Raw genomic sequence first — 21,319 nt, forward strand, 5'->3', positions numbered from 1 at the left:
CACTAAAGAAGTCAGCCTATAATGTCATGTTTGACATGTGCTCTGTCTGTGGAAAGTTCAGGAATAATAAAACTCTTTGGTTGCTTTAGATTCTTTAGGTTCTCAGGCAACAAAAAAGACGAAAACTACACAATAGTTAAATGGATTTTGTTGTGGGTTTTGCCTGGTAAGAATAAATTGCCCTGAAGCCTTAGAGGTTTTAAAACCAGATAAACAAGGTAACAAAGCAGAGTGATGTTTGCAAAACTGGATTCTGGAGTGCAGTTTGCGCTCACATACACCGACCAGGCATAACTTCTTGACGTTATTAGCGGTGAAGTGAAGAACACTGATTATCTCTTTATCATTGCTCCTGTTAGTTGGTGGAATATATTAGAAAGCAAGTGAACATTTTGTTCTTTAATGTTGACGTGTTAGAAGCAGGAAAAATGGGCGAGCGTAAATTGTGACGTCTAGACGTCTGGGTCAGAGCATCTCCTAAACTGCCGCTCTTGTGGGTTGTTCCTGGTCTGCGCTGGACAGTATTTATCAAAAGTGGTCCATGGAAGGAACAGTGGTAAACAGCTTAAATTGCTGAAGAATTTAATGCAATTAATGCTTGATAAGTCAGGACTGAATTATCAGCAAAAAGGGGGACCAACACAATATTAGGCAGTTGGTCAAAATGTTATGCCTGATCTGTGTATATTGGTCCTGAAGCTGTTCACCAGATTCTATACATGTCAAGCTTTATATAGTTCTTAGCACACACTGTAATCCCTACACATCATTTGATGTCAAATACATCAGAATTATTTTCCCCTTGTGGATGTGCATAATTCTATCTCTTATACTGAATCAAGTATATTGATCAATTAATATAATCTATTCACATTTTCTCCACCAGGGCACAAGTCGTCCGTCTCACTACCACGTGCTGTGGGACGACAACTGCTTCACAGCCGACGAGTTCCAGCTGCTCACTTACCAGCTGTGCCACACGTATGTGCGCTGCACACGCTCCGTCTCAATCCCCGCACCTGCCTACTACGCCCACCTGGTGGCCTTCCGTGCCCGCTACCACCTAGTGGACAAAGAGCACGATAGGTGAGGGGCATTTGCTACCTAACGTTCTGACTTCGTTTGGAGAATTTTATATAAACAAAAAACTAATCTGACTCTCTGTCTCTTTCTTTCTACCCTTTTTTTTTTCAGTGCCGAGGGAAGCCACGTCTCTGGTCAAAGTAACGGCCGAGACCCCCAGGCTCTGGCCAAAGCTGTGCAGATTCACCACGACACCCTGAGGACCATGTACTTCGCCTGAGAGCCCTGATTCATCCCACTCGCTCGCCCACACACCTCCTCCTAATTGCGGACCTGACACTGTGCGGCAGGAAGCGGGGTGGGGGTTTGGGGGTTTTGGTGGGGGGTGTAGTTCGGAGGGTCTCGTCAAATCCCAAATCCGGCCTGATAGCTCACACCTGCTTTATATCCCACACCCAAAACTCAGCACTGTTATGCAATATTAAACCAGCCAACCACGTTATTTTATTTATTTATTTCGGAGGAAGGTGACCCCTGCACCAAACAAAAGAAGGGAGTTCCCCCAACTCCACCCCTCGTCTGTCTGCTTAATTTGTTTACCTCAAGGTTGTAACAGCAGCACTTTGACCGCCCAGTTTTTGCCGAACGACATCCAAGAAAAGGCGACAGGAGTCAGGAAAGGGACGGGGTGGTTCGTCTTCTGCTCGACTGACGATCATCAGTCGTTTTGAATTATACTTTAGGAATATATATAATGTTCACACAATTAATAATTATAAGTGCCACCCATTAGGGCCAGATATTATTACAAACTTTTGTTTTTTTCGTGTTCCTTAGAGCTTTTTTTTTTTTTTTTTTTTTTTTTTTTTTTGTTTCCCGAGTGCCGAGTCAGTCTTCTTGCGTTGATCCGGATCACTGAGCTTTCACATTTACTACAATGCAAAGTGATCTTTTTTTTTTTTTTTATGTTTGTGTATTAAATTGTAGTTTTGTCTTGTTTGGTTTTATTTTTAATTGCTCCCCGTATTTATTTGCAGTCTTCGATGAATTTAGAATAATTTTTTTCCCCCTGTGTTCTGTGTTCTGTTTTTGTTTTTGTTTTTTGTTTTTTTTTGTTTTTGTTTTAAAAACCAAGTAGAGGCCATGTTATAGGACAGATTGTGATATTCTGGTTTTAGTGCAATAATTGATCAGCGCCTATGTAGAGTACAGCTTTCAGGATCATGTGAGAATGGAATTGGGGATGAGAATGTGAGGAAAATGAATAGGGGATGGAGGGTTGGAGAATATTAGGTGGAAAACTTGTACGTTCGGCACTTTTACTGATGTAATGCGCGTAGTTAAAAAAAAAAAAAAAAAAAAAAGCTCTCTAATGAGGGTTCAAATCAAGTGCCTGGTTTTAGAAAAGGAATATTTTCTAGAAGGGTTTTTTTTCTTCTTCTTTTAAATAAGGATTTTAAGAAAACGGTTAATGCAGTGCATTACGATGCCCAAGCACGCAATTTCGCTGGAGTTGTGCGTTCTAATAAGGTTCAGAGGACACAACTTTATTCATTTGCAGAAAGCCATGCTCTGTTCTTAAACTTCGGTTTTGTGACGGAACAACGTTAAGACTTTCTTTCACTGATCAGTATTGCGTGGCCTTTAGGTCGTCTTTGGATTCAGCACGAGTCCTTTATGGGCTTGTAGCCCTCCCAGCTTTTTAATCCTGCTCAGCAAAAACGTTGTATACCATCGCCTGCCACTTCTGATCAGGATCTAGCTGCTATTGTTCAGGTTCCTTTGACGAGACTGACGGCGTGCATCGGGGTTCATTCGAGGACTAGAGAGAGAGAGCGAGGTGATTACTCTTTTCGCCAGTAGAGGGCAGTGTGGAGTTGTACTCACAGGCTCTCTCACCCCTTCCGAAAGCACGAACCGTTTTGTAGGCCGAGGGGACAGTAACCTGCACTAATTAAAGCTAAATAAAGCTTGGTGCTATTCAGTGCGTCATTTATGGCGCACGCTACAGAGATTTTGACGTGAGGGTGGGAACAGATTGTGCAAATGGTGCTGGCTACATATCTCTTTCTGTTAGAGCAGACTTGTGTTTGGATTGTGTTCGATTAGGCGTGCTAAAGAGGACAAACGTGGAACCTATGATGCGTTAACCTCAAACCAGTTCACGTCAAGTTAAACGGTTCACATAATGGCGTTTATCGATTTTTATTACTGGAAAAATTTGACTTTCTTTCCAATCCTGAGGTGACGTATTTATAACTTTTTTGTTTGTTTGTTTGTTTGTTTTTAAATTATTTCCTCGACAAAAAAAAATTGAATTGTACTGACTTTCTGATGTTCCTAAATACTATAGACGAGTGGTAACATTGCAAGATTGTTATGTAGAAACTAAGAATGTGATTTCAAGGCTGTCCTTTGTGTCTGAAGCATCTTCAAGCAGAGATGATAGTGCATGTGCTAAAGTTAATCATCCCAGTGAGCTTGAATGCATCACCATCTAATCAGGTGATCCAGTGTAGTGTCTAAAGATTTTTTTGTACAAATCCCTTCTCTCATTTTCAAAACAACACCGATTCTTCTAGTACCGGTTGTACCAATAGTGAATAATGGAACCTGCTCAATGTAAGCTTCGTTGCAGGTCATTAGAAATCATCACAAGCATGTCGGTGTGCTTTAGGGCAATTTCATGTCCAATGTCCACGTATAAGATCTGTGTTCAATTTCAGCACCACACATTCACGGCATAAAAGACATGACCGAATCTGATAATCCCATCCAGTGCTTAAATCGTATCCCTTAAAATAACGGAACCACTATCGGAGATCTTCGGTTTTGTCCCGTGTCGAGTATTTCCAAATTGGTATTTGAGGAACGTTCTGGTAGCAGATGTTCGGAACAAAGCTGTGTAGCATGACGGACCGGACGGTGCTCGGTGTGTAGCAGTTGTATTCTGGTTTTCCTTCGGCGCGCTGGCTGACAGGTTTATTATATTTTTTTTGCTATCCTTTTGTGAGGACCGAAGTCGACTCGAACCGCATGCTCCGAACCCTTTTGCCCACTTTTCCAGTGTTTCGGTGTAAAAACGTGCGGAGCCAAAAGCGGTTAAAGTCCTTTAGAAAGTGCCTTTCCTCATGACGGTGCTGAAGAATCCGAATTTAAGAGACAGATCAAATCGTTTTCGTTATCATAACTTGCACACATGCAGATTCATGCACAAGCTTTCATTTACACATTTTGATCTGAATAATGAGGCACGGTGAAGTCTCTGTGTATTTTCTGTTGTAACGATGATATATGCCGAGTGTATATATATATATATATATAAAATACAAATATATATATATATGTTATTGAGCTCTGGGTTTTGTGTCAGGACCAGCGGGGAAAGTGCTGAGGAGGGGGAGTCGGTACATAGTCTGACACAAAGAAAAAAGTCTAGCACAGCACTTTAAATGCTGCCAACTAAACAAGCACTAAAGACGTGCTTGCTTCCTGATTTTTTTTTTTTCGTTTTTTTTTTTTTCTGATTATATGCCGGACAAAATAATCGTCATTATCCGGTGTAGGAGGAGGTTGCTTTGATGTGGTGGCTGTAACGGGCAATGTTTGCACATCAAAGGTAGTGCAGTCTCACTATTCATTATACTGTATGCCTGCCAATTAGCCCTGCCCACCAGGTGGCGCAAGAGTGCACAGCAGCAGCATGTATAGTTTAAGTAATCTCCCCCCCACACCACCACCACCCTGAAAAAACAAAACAATTAATTACAATACTATAAGTCGTGATTTTATTGGAACAGCTACTTAATTTAATATGGCACATGTTTGATTGACAGTCCAGATGTTCATGCTTGGCCCCTCCCCTCCCCTCTGGTTTTAAGGTCGTTTCAGGTGGTTCGGTCAGCAATCGTGCAATGCCCTACAGAATAAACCTTCTAATATCATTCGAGTCTTATTTTATTACCTTCGCTTTCGACCTCGAGTATTAGGGTCAAGACCCAATCAGTCACTTGACATGGGTGGGTGTCGGTCCGGTAGGAAAATACCTCTTACATCTTAAGAGATCTCGGAAAAAAATAACACTGCACCTTACTGACCTTGGTATGCTGCAAATGCTAACTAAACGAGTTCAACTGCAAACATTGCTTTGATTACAGTATCAGTGCTAGACTTAATGCCTGACATTTATTATTCTTAAGTATTTGAGTAGTTATAATTGTAAGAAGTGTTCTTTTTGTGTGTGTGTGTGTGTGTGTATGTGTGAGTGTCTCTTTAACACTTCTTTCTGTTTATTGAGCCAACTTTTCATTTTTTTGTCTTATTTAATTATTTTTTTCTCATAATATATTCGAAATATATATGCGAAATATTTTATGGTGTATTTATTAAAAGCTTGTTAAGTGCGGCTGGAGTGTCCGCATAGTAAGCAGCATTAAAAGGGGGGAGGGTCCGGGCAGAAAAGAGTTCCACATCCCACACAAATACACTTAGACGAGAGCCCTTCAGATCCTATGCTGAAGAGCCGATTTCTTTTGAAAACCAGTCTCCCAGAATTCGTCTGGTTCCGGGTGGTATCCGGTGCTCAGTTTTACATCCTGGAGAGTAGAAAGAACATTCATATCATTATACATGATCACACTGACAGTATTATTCTCATGGGCAGGTATAAAACAATACTCCTGTGTTATATGTTTCTACTTTCTTTTCATTTGACTTCCTTAGTTTGACCTGCATATGGAAAAGGCAATCTTAAGATTTTGTTTTGAACGAAATAAGCACTTTTAGTTACAATAATACAGTTCACAAACATAGAATCAGTGAGAGAAGTTATCAGGACTGGATTTTGGACAGATATTTAAACACTGAAGGTGATAATGGACAGGAAGTTGTTCTTAGGTTACTGTTGATTTAGCAAGTTGAAATATAGTGGAATTATTATATTACCGTCAGAGAGCTGATACTCAAAATTTCTATCATACTATATGGACACCTACACTATATTGCCAAAAGTGTGTGGACACCTGGTAATGTGTGTGGTATGAAGTTTTTCTTTTTCACATTTAGTCCCCAATTTGCTCTTATAATTCCCTCCACTCTTCTGGGAAGATGTTCCACTTGATTTTACTTCCACTTGATATCAGCCACGAGGGTGTTAGTAAAGTCAGTTACTGATGAAGGAGACCTGGGGTGCAGTCAGCATTCAAATTCATCCCAAAGGTGTTGGGATGAGATCAGAGCTCTATAGCAGGCCAGATCTTCCTCTCCAAACCATGTAAACCATATCTTCATGGTGCTCACTTTGTACACAGGGGCATTGCCATGCTGGAACAGGTTCAAGTTTCCAAGTTCAATCGAATACCAAATTTTATTATATCGCACCCAAAGACCTATAGAATTGCGTACCCCCAGCTTTGTGGTAACAATTTGGAGAAGAACCACATATGACAGGAAAGTTCAGGTGTTCCAATACATTTGTCCATACAGTTATGATCATCCCATTCCATATTTAGTCCCTGTTTGCTCTTGGAATAGCTGCCATTTTTCTGGGAAGATGTTTCATTAGATTTTGGAGATCCTCCACCGAGAAGGTGTTTGTCAGTTACTGATGTTTGAGAGGTGAGAAGGCCTGGAGTGAAATCAGTTCATCCCAAACATGTCCGATAGGGTTGAGGTCAGAGCTCTATAGCGGTGGATCTTCCACTCAAACCCATGTAAAGCATATCTTCATGGAGCTGGTTTTGTGCACAGGTGTTGTCTGGAACAGTTTTGAGTCTTCTAGTTAAAGTAAAAGGAAAATTGAATTCTACAGCATACATAGACATTGTGCGTACCCAACTTTGTTAGAAGAACCACATGGTTGGAAACGTCAGGTGTCCCGATACTTTAGTCTAAATAGGGTATATAATAATAATAATTCAATAAAGCATCGACCGTTGTTAAAGATCAAGTATTTAACCAAGTAACATCAAGTTGTTCCTCAGGCAGAGCATCTACTCCATCTGTCATGTTTTTCCTTAGTGGAACTTTCACCTAGTGAACAGAATCGTGGGATTGCCTTCTTGTTTGAAATGTACTTACTCAATAAGATGGACCGGTTAAAGAGTCTCATCCTGATTAAAAAGTGACAAATAATTGGTTATTAGTACATGCATTTTAGGTGTTAATGACTAAACTGACACTAAGGAAAGGGATCTGCTCCAGCCCAGACTCCAGCCCTTTCTAATGCTGCTTATTTTCTGTTTTAGGGAACAGAGAACCACACTGATAATACAATAAAGCAAAGCTGACGTGTTTCAAACCCAGAGCTGCTAAACTCCAGCCATAAAGGTTCCCCTGCATTTGGGAAGGGGAGGGTGGGGAGTTCGTAGTCGTGTGCTCGAGTCGAGTCGTGTCGTAGAGTCTTTTGTGCCAGAGCCATTTAAGGAGCGAGCAGGAAGTAAAAACGAGTCCCATTCCACTCGGGTGACATGAGCCTCAGCCTTAACTGTTGTCGAATATTTGTGTCCCCCCCCCCCCCCCCTTTATTTTTTATTTTTTTTTGGGGGGGGGGGGGGGGGGGGGTTCTGTTTATTAAAATGCCTTAGTTGTATAGAGAAGTATGCTAACTGGCAGTCGCGTCTTACAAACCACTATCTGTGCAAATCCCCACGTGTGAAAATGTACAACTCGTCCAGCGTCCGGCTCCTCCAGTCCAGCACGATAAAGACAGTCCCGATCTGACGGCTCGCAGCTCGATACCACCGTCTGGTCATCAGTCCCAGGTCTCGTCTTCGGCCATTCGTTCGTTTTTTACACAAGGGGGACAGAGACATGCAGCTCCGGTGGAGTTCCTGCATGAAGAGTAACGCACATGCACAACTGTTCCTAAATTTGTGGATTGTTTACAAACAGTCGTTTACTAATAAACGTCTCCAGCATTCCTAACGATGACTACGGGCGCTGTCTGGCGTCTCGAGTTAGCAGATCAAAAAAAATAATAATTTAGAAAAAAATAAAGTACCTTTAATCAACTCAAAATGCTCCGTCTTTCGTGTCTGTCCACGGCACGGGACGCCGAACTCCACGATACCTTCAAAGCATAACGTTTATCCCTAGAGGAACCAAAGTATGCACTCTTTCAGCTAAGTGTCCTTCAGGACTGTCCTTCAGCTTGGGGGTCTCAAGGACGTTCTTCATGAATGTTTCAAGTCCGGGAGCTCCATGAATCTGTCCTCCCCCCTCCCTTCTTTGTCTCTCTCTCAATCTCTGTGTTGCTACACCAAGGGGTCTTTTTATTTTACTTTTAAAAGTATTTCTTATGTATGTTTTGTAACTTTCTCTGATGGCCTTTTAGTGTTGCTTTGCCTTAGATTGAAGTGTATCTTTCACTACTAATTGCAATAAAAAGAAGCTTTGCTTTTAAGACGTGTATGTAGCTGATGTGTTTTGTGTCTATTTATGACCTGATCGGTAAATAAAATTATATATCAGGAGCCCGTAAATTTTATCATAGAACAAAACAACCTTTTTTTAAATGTCAAAATGTAAAATTCTTACTTGACCGAGAAAAAACTGGACCTTATTGTTCTGGAGGGGGTAATAAAACTCCTTGGCACAAGCAGAACCCCAAAGGGTTTGAGTAATGAATTCAGCCAGAAGCTTGTGCATGTTTACACTGTGTTTATTTGCGGCAAATTCATCCTGTGACGACTAAACCATTCTCAGTCCTTATCAGCCTCTAGTCAGGTGGCTCTTGCAATCCCTGTTCTGCCATCGCAGAGCTTCCGAGCCAAGTTGCTCGCTCGATCTGTGCTGCACGAGGTTATACAGCAAATCATTAAATGCGATACTTCGTATTATAGTACGTTACAACGATTTCTTTTGCTCCCCAAATACAGTATTTGAACAAGAGTTTCGGGAAACCTGACTCTTTCCGGCCATATGTGATTCTTTCCCAAACTGTTACCATATCCACAAAGTCAGAGGCACACAATAGTATAGAATATCTGGATGCACTAGCATAAAATTTACCCTTCACATGAACTTGGAAAGCCAAATCTCTCCCAGCACGATGTGCACAAAGCCAGCTTCATAGAGCTCTGAACCTCATCGCTATTGAACACCTTTGGGATGACTGTGAATGCTGATTGCACCCCAGGCATCCTTACCTCACCTACATCAGTACCTGACTTTAGTAACGTCTTTGTGGCTGAACAAGGACAACATCTCCCCAAAATAAAAAAAAAATGGAACACGCCAACAGATGACCTCTCAAGGCTGCACACACAGTCACAGGGAGCACCGTCGTTCATAAGTCTGTGCCAAAAGACATCTTTTGTACATCGGTGCAACTGATGCTTTTCCGTCCACGTCAGCTGTTCTGAGCGCGTGCGCACCCAGTCACCGAGCTCTCCTCACGTGTTTCTTGCTAAAAACGACATGCTTCCGCACCCACCCTACTCGCCAGATTTGGCTCCTGTAGACGTTTTGACACCATTGCAGAGATCCAGCACGAATAGCAGAAGATGCTTGACACGCTTCGAAAAAGAAGACTTCCAGGAGACGTTCCAGAAGTGGCAGAAACACTGGGGGCGCTGTATTGATCCAGGCATGTATCTCTCACGCTGCTACATCCGAAGACATTTTATACAACTGTTTTCCTCCAACCATGTGGTAACTGTAGGGAGAAGAACCATATATATATTCGTCCAATACTGTCTAGAAACAAATTCTTCAGTTGCTTTGTGTATCTAAAGTACGCTGTATTCAAGCCAGTGTTTTGGATGCTTGGTCTCCTGTGCAAGGGTTCGGCTGAGATTACGAGGAAGCGGCCGCAGATAGACTCATCGACCACTTTGTTTTGGAGAAAGAGCAACTTAGGCCAGCTTGAAGCCCACTTTCTGGCTTATTGCACCTCGTTATGGAAATCAGAAATCGAATTAGATCATCATTAACAAGCTGCTCACTGACCCTGAGTGCAGCATGTAAACTGCTCTTTAATTAAAGGAATCCATTTCGGCTGATTATTCCGCGGCTCAAATCGATTCCGGACGCGTGAAGCAAATAAGTGCAAGACCACAGACAGCAGAAATATGTGCGCACTGAGGCACTTGAATCAAAAAAATGGGCTGTGGAGCTTTGAAGAGCTTCCAGTGCTCACCCCTCACTTCTTCTTGAAATAGTATTTTTACAGACGGATACGGGTGGGAGAGTGTAGACACTTCAGAAAACCTTCCTGCTGAGCACTTCTGGTGAAAGAAAATATGATTCTCCATTACTTGCATAGATTCCTGATTTTTGAACAGCCCATCCGTGTTTGCTGTTATGAAACCTTCACACGTCTTCACATCATCTGGGAAGTTCTTATATTTTAAGGGGATTTGTCCTTGTCACAAGGGAAGGTCCCCTGGTGGTCTAGTGGTTAGGATGCGGCGCTCTCACTGCTGCGGCCCGGGTTCGATCCCCGTTCAGGGAACCGACCCCAGCCACTCTTACTGCTGGTCCCAAGCCCAGATAAATGGGGAGGGTTGCATTAGGAAGGGCATCCAGCATAAAAACATTTTACAAACTGCACAATCGTATAGCTCCAAGTTTGTGGTTACAGTTTGGGGAAGAACCACATATTTTTTGTTGTTGTGCCCATATAGTGTATCTATGAGTCTTCTTTTTCTTCTTCTTTCGGCTGCTCCCATTAGGGGTCGCCACAGCGGATCATCCGTCTCCATACCACCCTGTCCTCTATATCTGCCTCTTTTACACCAACTACCTGCATGTCTTCCCTCACCACATCCATGAACCTCCTCCTTGGCCTTCCTCTTTTCCTCCTACCTGGTGGCTCCATCTTCAGCATTTTTCTACCAATATAATTCATGTCCCTTCTCTGCACATGTCCAAACCATCTCAATCTCACCTCCCTCACCTTGTCACCAAAACATCCTACATGTGCTGTCCCTCTAATAAACTCATTTCTAATCTTGTCCATCGTCGTCACTCCCAACGAAAACCTTAACATCTTCAGCTCTGCTACCTCCAGCTCCACCTCCTGTCTTTTACTCAATGCCACTGTCTCTAATCCATACAACATCTCAGGTCTCCCCACAGTCCTATAAACTTTCCCTTTCATTCTTGCAGATACTCTTCTATCACAAATCACTCCTGTCCCTCTTCTCCACCCACTCCACCCTGCCTGCACTCTTTTCTTTACTTGTATCTATGAGTCATGAAAACAAAATCCTTTGTTGTTTTTCGGTACGTATAAAATACATTTGCTAGAATCTTCCTTACTTCAACTAAAGGCAGACATTTAAAAAAGAAAAAGAAAAATACCATCAATTTTAAAATTGTGTTTATTTAAAAATGTTAAAACCATTGTGCTTTCTATCAGCCAATACAGTCCAAATCAGTCATTAAGCTTTTTTTAAGGACCATTGACTGTAATCTTTTGCAGTTTCTTTCCCGTAGAATTTGCACAAAAACACAATTTGCCTTCATTCATCGTATATAAAAATATACACTTCACAAAGTTCCACAACTTCATTGAGGTCCATTGAGGGTTAAATAAAAACATTGCATTCATTTTCATACCTTCATTTGTCCAACTGTGACAAAAGAAAAACAAAACACTGAAACCCTGCTTGCACATATAAAACATTTTTTAATGGCCCAAATGCTCGGTGAAATGATCGGAGGGACTGATCCCGCAGAGTTCATATCTTCACAGTATGCAGACTGAAGGTCAAAGATCTTCTTCTGGTTCTCTGAGTCTTTCACCTCTGTTGCTGTAACTCATGTGTTTCCTGAATACACACAAACAACAAACATTTGTCCAATGTCAGGTTTTTATTCTGATGTTTCTATCCTCTGGACGTGTCGTCATTAATTTTGGATATAAATTTTTTTGCGAATCCTACTGATCAAATCCCAGGTTTATCTTAGTGTTTGTTCAAACATTATTACGTTGCTATAGTAACAAGATCATTTTTAAATATTGTAGAAGGAGTCTCCAGTTCCGGTGCTTTATAACAGGTGGGAAACTGCTCTGGTTTCTCTGTAACACGACGAGCAGCCAGAGGTTGGTTTACATTTACTTGCGTTACTGTAACTGAGTAGTTCTCAATTTTGTGTACGTCTACTTTTTAAAGTAGATTTAAAATTGTTTTTTTTTTATGAAGTGTTAATGAATTTCAAATCATATCCGTTACTGAGTACAAAAATAAATACATAAAAATAATGGAAGGAAAAACTATTCATTGAATGATTGATGGGCGAAGAACAAAACGCAGTAAACTGACAAGAAAGAAAGATGCAGACCAGCTGAAAATGAAACGCCGTCGGTTTGAAAGTTGAATCGAATCTGCATTTGCGATTTCACTCATTATAATAAATACCATTTTAACAAGCGATTTCTTTTTGCAGTAAAAGTGAATATTTTGATTTCTTTTTTTGTTCAGACACTTTAATTTGGTGGTGTTCCTTCAATTAAAAAAATTGTTTAAGATTTATATCTCCTTGTCCTTTTTGAACCACACTAGAATCCCCCCACTCAACCCCTCGCTGTTAAATAGGGCAAATTTGACTTGAGTAAATGCATTTTTAAATGAGCTGCTTTTTGACTTGAGTAAAATATTTTATGACTCTTTCCACCTCCACCGCAAACAGGAGAGACTGACGCTTGCGTTTAATGTTACTCTAAATGGACAAAAACACAACATGACGTTCCAAAGTTACGAAGATTACTTGCCTGTTACCATGGGTGATCACACATCCTGTTGGATTATTGGATTATTTTTATACATCTGCATGTCTTTACTACTTTCTGGTCTATTTTAGTTGGAGATGTTTTCTAACAAATCACATTAAACATGATGTCGAATGTCCAGTGAATGTGTTTTATATGTTTGCTGTCATTTGATGTGTATTTGATATGTGTACCTCCAGAGCAGAAAGGCCAAACCTCCAGCCAAGAGCAGCAAGAGCACGAGACATACAACAGCTACAGCAGTACCACTGCGTTCTCTCTCGCAGGGCACTGAAACACACACACACACACACACACACACACACACACACACACACACACACACACACAAAGAAAAGAAAAAAACACAGGGGTATCATTCCCTAATACACTTTTACATTTTACACCTCAACACCGCATTAACCGAGAAAAACACAACAGCCTCTTGAATGAATCTAGAATGAAACTGAGATTAACAAAGACAAAGTAGAAAAGCATTCTTTCAAATTCATGTCATAAATATCATAAACCATTAGTATTCAATCGGCACGTCAAATGGCGTGTCCTCCACATACATTTATACTGTAAAGTTCAAAATACCAAACTAAATAGTGACTAAATACTAAATAAATAATAGATAACTAAATGCTCTCACACACTCGTGCGTACCTGCGGTGTAGGTAGCCGAGCTATGGCCCAGCTTGTTGCTCACCATGCAGGTGTAGTGGCCACACGGCGCTGAGTTCAAGTACAGAGACGTTCCATTATCTGACACTCGTCCCACTGCCTCCGTAACTGCGGCTTTCTCGTGAAGCCAACGGAAGACGGGCTCCGTCCCCCAAGCCTCCATGCAGTGCAGGCTGGAGTGTGTCACGTTCACCATCACCGACACGTGATGCACAGCATCTGGTTGACACAAACACAATTCAAAAGAAGGTCCAAGAACATACACCATATAAACAAATGTATTGTGACATTTCCAGCCATATTTGGTTCCTTCACCAAACTGTTACCACAATGTTGGGGCACACTATTGTATAGCTTTACATTTTTCACTTTGGGACTAGGAGACCCAAACCTGTTCTGGCATGACAGAAAGTGCACAGCTCCATGAAGGCTTGGAGTGGATCTTGAGTGGCCTGCATAAGAGATCTGACCTCAACCCTATAGAACACCATTGTGATTAATTGAAAAGCTGACTGCCAGTGACCCCAGGCCTCCTCACTTCACCTACATCACTCCTTGACTTTACTAACACCCTTGTTGCTGAATAAGCACAAACCTCCATACTCTGGAATCTAGTGGAACATATGCCTAAAAGAATGGAGGCTATTTTAACAGAAAATGGCGACTAAATGTGAAACAGGATGTAAAAAAAAACCATACAAATCTTACATACAAACTTTTGTTTAAATACTACTAATGTACCTACTGTATTCTCAGGGTACAGTAGGTAACCTCGTGAAGAAATTAGTCAGTTTTGGCTCTTCGAAAAATTTAAATAAATAAAGTGTGTTTATTGTGGAGATATTTTGGAATAAGTCTCCAGTATCAACACTTTGTATTAGTCAATGATAATGCTGCAACTTTCCAATATAGGAAAATCAACAAATTGAGGTTTCTTGGCAACATGACAAAAGTATAAACAACATTTAACATAGCTACAAATGGATAAAAGAATGTAGGCCATGTTGTTCTTTGAGAACATTTTCGAACACTAAAAATAACCAGTTTGTGTCTTGGGAACACACAATAAAAATTTCCACTTGTTGAAACCAAGAAGTGTCTAGAATTATGAAATGTCTAGAAGTCTTTGCGTCCTTGCCTGTGTTGTAACCTGGAAGAGGTTTCTTCACTCCCCTGAGGCTCTTCACCAGTTCCTCATCAGAAGTTACTCAGATACATAAACCAACATCATCTTGACTACTTGACTACAAGTAATTTTATGGTTGTTAAACCCTACACCTGTGTGTTGTTTCAAACAATAAATGGAGGATGATTAATAAATAAATAGATTTCAGCAACGAATACATCCTGCAGTACAAAATGACCTTTATATCTGTGTTATATCCTGATAACTCATAGGCTTTTTAATTTATAGTTCCTGTTTAATTTATCACCTGGTCTGGTTGTTTTATAGCAACAGCTCATATGCAGGGACTAATACAAATAGTCTAAGAGTAATAATTAATAGCTCGAACAAAGGTTAATGTTTCAGTTAAATGTTTCACAGAGTCATTCTGATGTGCTCAGTGATATTGTAGATCGGACCGCACGGGCCAGCCTTTGCTTCCGCCCATGACGCTGTCGCCGGTTAACCACTGTTCCTTTCTTGGAGCACTTTGATAGATACTGACCACTGCAGTCAATATAAACAGCTGAAATATACATCTAGCTATTTGGATGGTTCCACTCAAGAACCATGATAATGGATTTGAAGAGTTTGTTACATCGGCTTATGGCTACAATTACCGTGAACAGTTTTGCACTCAAGTAACCATCATTGAACAGTTGATCACCTCAATAATGATGGAATTATAATGAATGGATATTGAAAAGTCACCCAAATGAGGATTATAAGTCTGGTTCCTCTCAAGTCTTCGTTCTCATATTTTTCCCTCATCATAATCGTTACGGGCTTTGCTTATTAGAGATAAAATCACAGGTATTAATTAATGAATTAATAATATATGTTTTTAATCTATATACTTCGTTAAAGTTGCTTTGGGACAAGGTTCAATGTCCATCTCCAAACAAGTGCTTTCACAGAACTGAGTAACACAGTAAACTTTCACAGAAATGAGCTTCAGGACTGGATCTTAATGAACGTTACTACTGTAAGCTCTACCAGTCAGCCTGGCATGAGAATGAAGTTTATTTAAGTACAATGAGATTGTGCTGGGCATCATAGTGTAATTGTATTTACTGGATTAGAATAGACAAACATATACTGGGCTGCTATTGTAATTTCCTGTTATTGTTCTCAGCCTTCCTGTACAATAACTTGTTTATACCATTTGCAGTCACGTTCTTTGTTATCGTTTTCCAGCCATATTTCACTTCTAAAGCACTTCAGGATTTTCTACATTGGCTACACTGCGTGCCTGGGTTTCCGTTCTTCTGGTGGGCATTACGTGGTGAATTCAGAAATCTGGTCAGAAGTTGCTTTTCCATGAAGGATTACAGGATTTTTATAATCACCCTCATTCTATTACATTATCTAGTTTCTACGGCAACAAATCGCAGTAGTTTAAGAACTACTTATATCTTATTTGTTTTGAAGTTTGATTGACTGATTTGAAATTTATCAGAATTGGGATTTCTGAGTTTTTCAGTCATATTATCACCATGTTGCAAAAAGGTTTTAAGGAACTTTTTCTGATGCAGTAAAATGACATTTTCCCTTCTCTTAAACTAGGAGACCTAAAAACTATTCCAGCATCCGACAATGCCCCTGTGCACTAAGCAAGCTTTATGAAGATATGCTTTACATAAGCTGAAGTGGAAAATCTTGAGCGGCCCGCTATAGAGTTCTGACAGTTGAAGTATGGAATGAATTGAAATGCTGATTGAAATCCAGACCTCCTCACCTCATGTACATCAGTACCTGACTTTACTAACATCCTTTGGATGAATTTGCACAAGCACAATCCAAAATTTAAAGCAGGTTAATGTAACAGCAAACTGGCACTAAATGTGAATTGGGATGTGCAAAAAGCAAAGAATCTTATGGCCAGGAGTCCACAAACATTTGTCTATAGAGTGTATATTGGGTGCAATAAGTACATTAACCAAACTGGTCCAAACAGCTTGACTACCCAATAGTAGATATAATAATAAAATAATATAAATTGACAAAAAATTCTTACCATACTCATGGACGGTACAGTGCGCTGAACTTTGACCTCCTTTATGGTCTCGGACTGTGACTGTGTACACGCCGTTGTCCGATCTCTGGTAGTTCCGTAACGTAATCACGGACCCGCTTTTATCCAAAATCGCCCTTCCTCCAGAGCTTTTAGCAGGATATTCAGCTAGCAAGGTTTTCCCAGAATTTTTCTTCCCTTCAGATTCATGCTCCCAAGTGACCTTGGTGATACGATCTTCCACGGGCACCTCGAACTCAGCCTGCAGGACCAGTGTCTCCCCGTTCACCACATAGATGGTCTTCTGGCTCAGGAAACGAACCGAAACACAAGAGCAGTTTTGGAGAATTGCTTGGAGGGACGACAATAATAAAAAAACAACTTAATCGTTACGCTGTTTATCCGCACAGGAAAAAAGAACAGTTCAATAATCCCAACAGTACAGAAGTCATAAAAGGCCATGCTTTATGATTTTTTTTCTGTGACTCCTTCTTAAGCCTTCTCAGCCTCCTTCTCAAGTGTCAGACACTTATCTGTTATCACTGACAGACACAGATCTTTTTCAGTGAGTGAGTTCCTAAACAAAGTAAACGCGAATGGGATCATCCATGATGCTTCAATGATTCTCCCTATGTCGAACATGTCGAATACACAGGAAAATTATCACAAGGAAACAATGTTTGATATGTCAAGATGACGAGAAATTAAGTTGCCATCAAGAGAAAACAAGAAAGAAAAGAATATAATAATGCATGGCCTCTTAGGACGTCCATACAACTGATACCTTTTTTACATATACTGTACATGATATCCTTTTTTTTCCACGTCATTACGTAATATCACCATTTTAAGAGAAACAGCAGAACTTTTATAGCAAATTCAAAAAATCTGTTGTGAAAGTGACAACACTAAAGGTGTAGTCATAATATGTATGACTTTCGACCCCTCGTTAAGTTAAGTTAAGTTTAGTAGAAAAAGCAGATCACTCAGAAAAAAAAACTAATTCACTGAATGTATGTGAGAGCATTTGTTTCTATCGATGCTTAGTGATGTTCAGAATAATTTCATTATTCCCCAAGCCTTAATTTTTAAAGCAAAAAGAAAACAAGACAGATGGAACTATGGTCCACACAACACACATTCTTGCAGTTTTCTCACTCTTGCTTGGAGCACATTGTAAACAACGCTGACATACACTAGTGGTTTTGTGTCACAATTTCTTCTTAGCTTCCTGCTAGACATTTCTTTTAGGAATGTTTAAATATACAACAGTGTGGTTTTCACAAAGTTTTAAATGAATGCCCTGAATGCTGAGCATCAAACTGTCATCTGTGGAACATATTGTTTTTGGACTTCTTGGAAAAACATAAAACCAACTCAACTAGATTACTACACCACACCATCTACTCCAGGTTCACATTTCAGACAAAAGCATTGGGAAACCTGATTTTTCAGTCATTGGTGGTTCTTTACCAAACTCTGACCTCCAAGTTGCAGGCCCACAATTGTATACTATGTCTTTTGGAACTAGGATGTCACTAGAACTACGAGACCCAAACCTGTTCCAGCATGACAGGTCTGAATGACCACAAATCTCTGCAAATAAACTCCAAAATCTAGTAAAACATCATCCCAGAACAGTTTAAAAGCATGCCAATCTTTTTGTTGTGTTCACAAACTTATAGTGGTTGTTTGTTTTTGTGGTCTGATCTTGAAATCATGGTGTGAATATGCAATCAGGTTGTTTCAACGTGTTTATCTGAAAAAAAAAAACCCACATTCACTTCTGTTTTTTTTTTTTAAGATACATCCTTTGTGAGATCTTTAGTAACCTGTGCTCTATTAAAAATGTGACTTGGCTGAAAACTACAACGCCATTACTGGCAGCCTGATATACCAACCCGATCCAGGCTATCATTGTCTACAGCAGGTGTGTTCTTAAGGCTGGATTGGATTCAAGATTCATGGTTTCAAAAAGAGCATTGTTAAAGTCTCACCGAATGCGTGTAACAGGATGCTGGCCCAGAAACACTTTGCTCCAAGGTCCATGCTAGCTGAAAAACAGAAAAAAGAAAAATCATTGTTTCCATCAACACCCACAGCTCAGTATTTCTAGGTGTGTCCTATTTCTCTCATGGATACTTATTCCATTGTTAACACTGGGCATAAACAAGACTTTTGTATTGTACAACTATTTGTATTTGTGTCTATCTGTGGCATCAATTTGCCATTTGTTTTGCTAGATTTGGCAACATTTGTCTTACCCCTTTAGTGGCATTATTTAAAAAAATAGATCCCAGCAGCTCTCTGAGTAGATATTAGTGAATACATTGCAGTTAATATGGTTCTCCCTTTTACTTTGGCAACCAATCGATAATCACCAACTTTCTCCAGAACCATTCAGCGATCTCCACTATTTCCAATCAACCAATGACTAATCACCACTGTTTAAAAAAAATACAAATAATCGGTCACCATCATTACCCAAAATCAATCACTGATCACCACTGTTCCCAAAACAATCACTTTCAATCAATTACTAATCTATAACCAATCACTGATCACTATTGTTTTAATAAAAACAATCACTGATCAAAATTGTCCCCCAAAACCCAATCACTGATCACCACTGTTCACAAAACCCAATCACTGGTCACCATTGGGTCTAAAAACCAATTACTGAACAAAATCACTCTCAAAAGCCAATCACTGAACACTATTGTTTCAATCAACCAATCACTGATTGATTAAATAAAACTATAGTATTTTGTACAAATTACTACTGTGCCATGACCAAATACTTTTTTATGGTAAGAAATACATTTTATTTTCTATTCTGACAAAAATTCTGCATATCACAGTGTCTGTAAAAACTTTACTTCTTCATGTATGACATCACCGAGACCTTTTAGCTGCTATTTAAAAATGCACTTCATTTCATTTCCTGACACACCTGGCAACACTGTAGTACTCCTGACTTCCAGCACACACTTTAACCCCCATGCTGTTTCCTCTACATTTGTTTTTGTTCTGCGGGTGAAAGTATACATCAGTCATGTTGCACAGCTCTATTCTCTGACACGAGTCTTCACCTGCAAGTCAAATCTGTACAATTAAATATTACCAAGATATTTACAGTACAGTCAAACATTACTGTAATATAATTCATACCTGTCTGATGTAGCCAAGTAGGTCCAAACCTCTATGATAATATGTTTTTTGGCAAAAAAAACAAAACAGTGCATCAAATTAAGCAAGAAGTTTTCAAAGTATAAAGTTTTTATAAGCAGGCAGTTTGTGTGCTGAGGCCAGTTCTGCTGGAGAGGAACACAATGACAGGCACAGTGCAATGAAACCTTAGATAAGCCATGCCCACATGTTGCCGTTGCCAGATCCTCTGACTGCATATTTTGTTAAATTTTTATTTATTTATTATTCAGACATAGTGTAAGTAAAAACCAACGTCGTCATTTATGTGGTCAAATATTCTCCATAATATAATCTTGAATAAGAATTGTTAACTCATTACTTCAATACTAAACAGGTAGAGTGTCTGGGTTGCCATGGCAACCCTCCAAGGCCTGTACCTGTTCACGGGTAGACAAGAAACCTGATAGGTGCTAAGCCACACCCACCTGTTATGGGTTTTATATGAACAGTATGGAACACCTGACCTTTCCAGCCATATGTAGTTCTCTTCCCCAGACTGTTACTAGTTTGAGTCACAAAATTGGTCAAGATGATCAAATTGTCCCTTTACTTGAACTAGTAGACCCAAAACTGTTCCAGCATGACAATGCCATTGTGCACAAAGCCAGCTCCATAAAGATAAAGAGATGGTTTACATGGGTTGGAATGGAAGATCTTGACTGCGATGCTATAGAGCTCTAACCTCAACCCCACTGTGGGGGGATTAATTGGAACACTGATTGCACCCGAGGCCTCCTCATCTCATCTACCTGATGTTACTAACACCCTTGTGGTTGTTCCATCTTCCCAGAAGAGTGGTTATTATAACAGAACATAGGGACAGGAAGGTTCATAGGTGAAGTGGTAACTCAGTGGTTAAGGCTCTGAGTTACTGATTGAAGTGTTCGGGGTTCAAGTCCCAGCATTACCAAACTTTCACTGCTTCGATCCAAGGCATTTAACCCTCTGTAATCCAGGGTTGCTGTATCATGGCTGACGCGGCTCTCTGACCCCAGATTCCTACATCACTGGGATATGCGAAGAAATAACAATTTCCCTGTGGTATCAATAAAGTATTTAAAAATAAATATATATAAAATGCATAAATAAACACAATTTTTGATTTAAAGCCTACTGTGTTCTTTCTTTTTATCAAAGCTAGTTCTGATAAATGACCAGATGAAACTTTTAATAAATTGGTGTCTAAAACTTTTCTTATCAGTCATTAGTTCAAAGGCCAGGAGGGTTTAATTAAACCCTACTTAACCCCCCGCAAAAAAGTTAAATAAATAAATGTCACAAATCACCTTTATATAGTGTGTGAACCCCCTAACATTGTATTAAAAAGATTACAAAAAATTATTTTTGTAAGTACCTTATTAAAGGTGCTGATTTTCTATACTGAGAAAATTACCACAACTTCCATAGACTTCTACTCCTAATCAAGTAGGTCACACAGATAAATATATCATTAATTATTTATTGTATATTATTATTTATTGAGATTTTTCATGCATACAGGATC

The 21,319-nt window shown here is 39.9% G+C and overlaps 2 protein-coding genes and 1 long non-coding RNA gene across 4 annotated transcripts in view; 1 reads left to right on the plus strand and 2 right to left on the minus strand.

Moving 5' to 3' along the window:
- The window catches only part of ago3a (argonaute RISC catalytic component 3a), a 38,563-nt gene extending 30,138 nt beyond the window's left edge, over window positions 1-8,425 (plus strand). For both annotated transcript variants that reach the window (XM_083529458.1, XM_083529459.1), the window contains exons 18-19: window positions 887-1,086; window positions 1,195-8,425. In XM_083529458.1, coding sequence (XP_083385584.1) covers window positions 887-1,086; window positions 1,195-1,303 — 309 coding nt within the window. In that variant the 3' untranslated portion in view covers window positions 1,304-8,425. The remainder of the gene's footprint in view (window positions 1-886; window positions 1,087-1,194) is intronic.
- Window positions 5,554-9,415, minus strand: LOC310719597. The gene is made up of 2 exons (XR_014531525.1): window positions 5,925-9,415; window positions 5,554-5,740 (listed from the first exon to the last, which is right to left on the minus strand). It is a non-coding gene; the product is annotated as an uncharacterized lncRNA (long non-coding RNA).
- Window positions 9,416-11,533: 2,118 nt separating this feature from the next.
- Window positions 11,534-20,005, minus strand: LOC310719457 (uncharacterized protein). The gene is made up of 6 exons (XM_083529201.1): window positions 19,777-20,005; window positions 18,603-18,659; window positions 16,609-16,956; window positions 13,409-13,645; window positions 12,934-13,030; window positions 11,534-11,798 (listed from the first exon to the last, which is right to left on the minus strand). The coding sequence occupies exons 2-6, from the start codon at window positions 18,652-18,654 to the stop codon at window positions 11,738-11,740; spliced, it is 795 nt and encodes a 264-aa protein (XP_083385327.1). The 5' UTR covers window positions 18,655-18,659; window positions 19,777-20,005; the 3' UTR covers window positions 11,534-11,737.
- Between the last annotated feature and the right edge of the window lie 1,314 nt (window positions 20,006-21,319).

This window comes from Silurus aristotelis (genome assembly GCF_946808225.1).
Source record: "Silurus aristotelis genome assembly, chromosome: 25".
Taxonomy (NCBI): domain Eukaryota; kingdom Metazoa; phylum Chordata; class Actinopteri; order Siluriformes; family Siluridae; genus Silurus; species Silurus aristotelis.

Coding starts and splice junctions, on each gene's coding strand:
- LOC310719457 (XM_083529201.1), bottom strand. CDS start 18,654: ATGGACCTTGGAGCAAAGTGTTTCTGGGCCAGCATCCTGTTACACGCA. Junction 13,031..13,408: donor CTCGGCTACCTACACCGCAG/GTACGCACGAGT, acceptor TGTGTGTTTCAG/TGCCCTGCGAGAGAGAACGC. Junction 11,799..12,933: donor TTGGCCTTTCTGCTCTGGAG/GTACACATATCA, acceptor GTGTGTATTCAG/GAAACACATGAGTTACAGCA.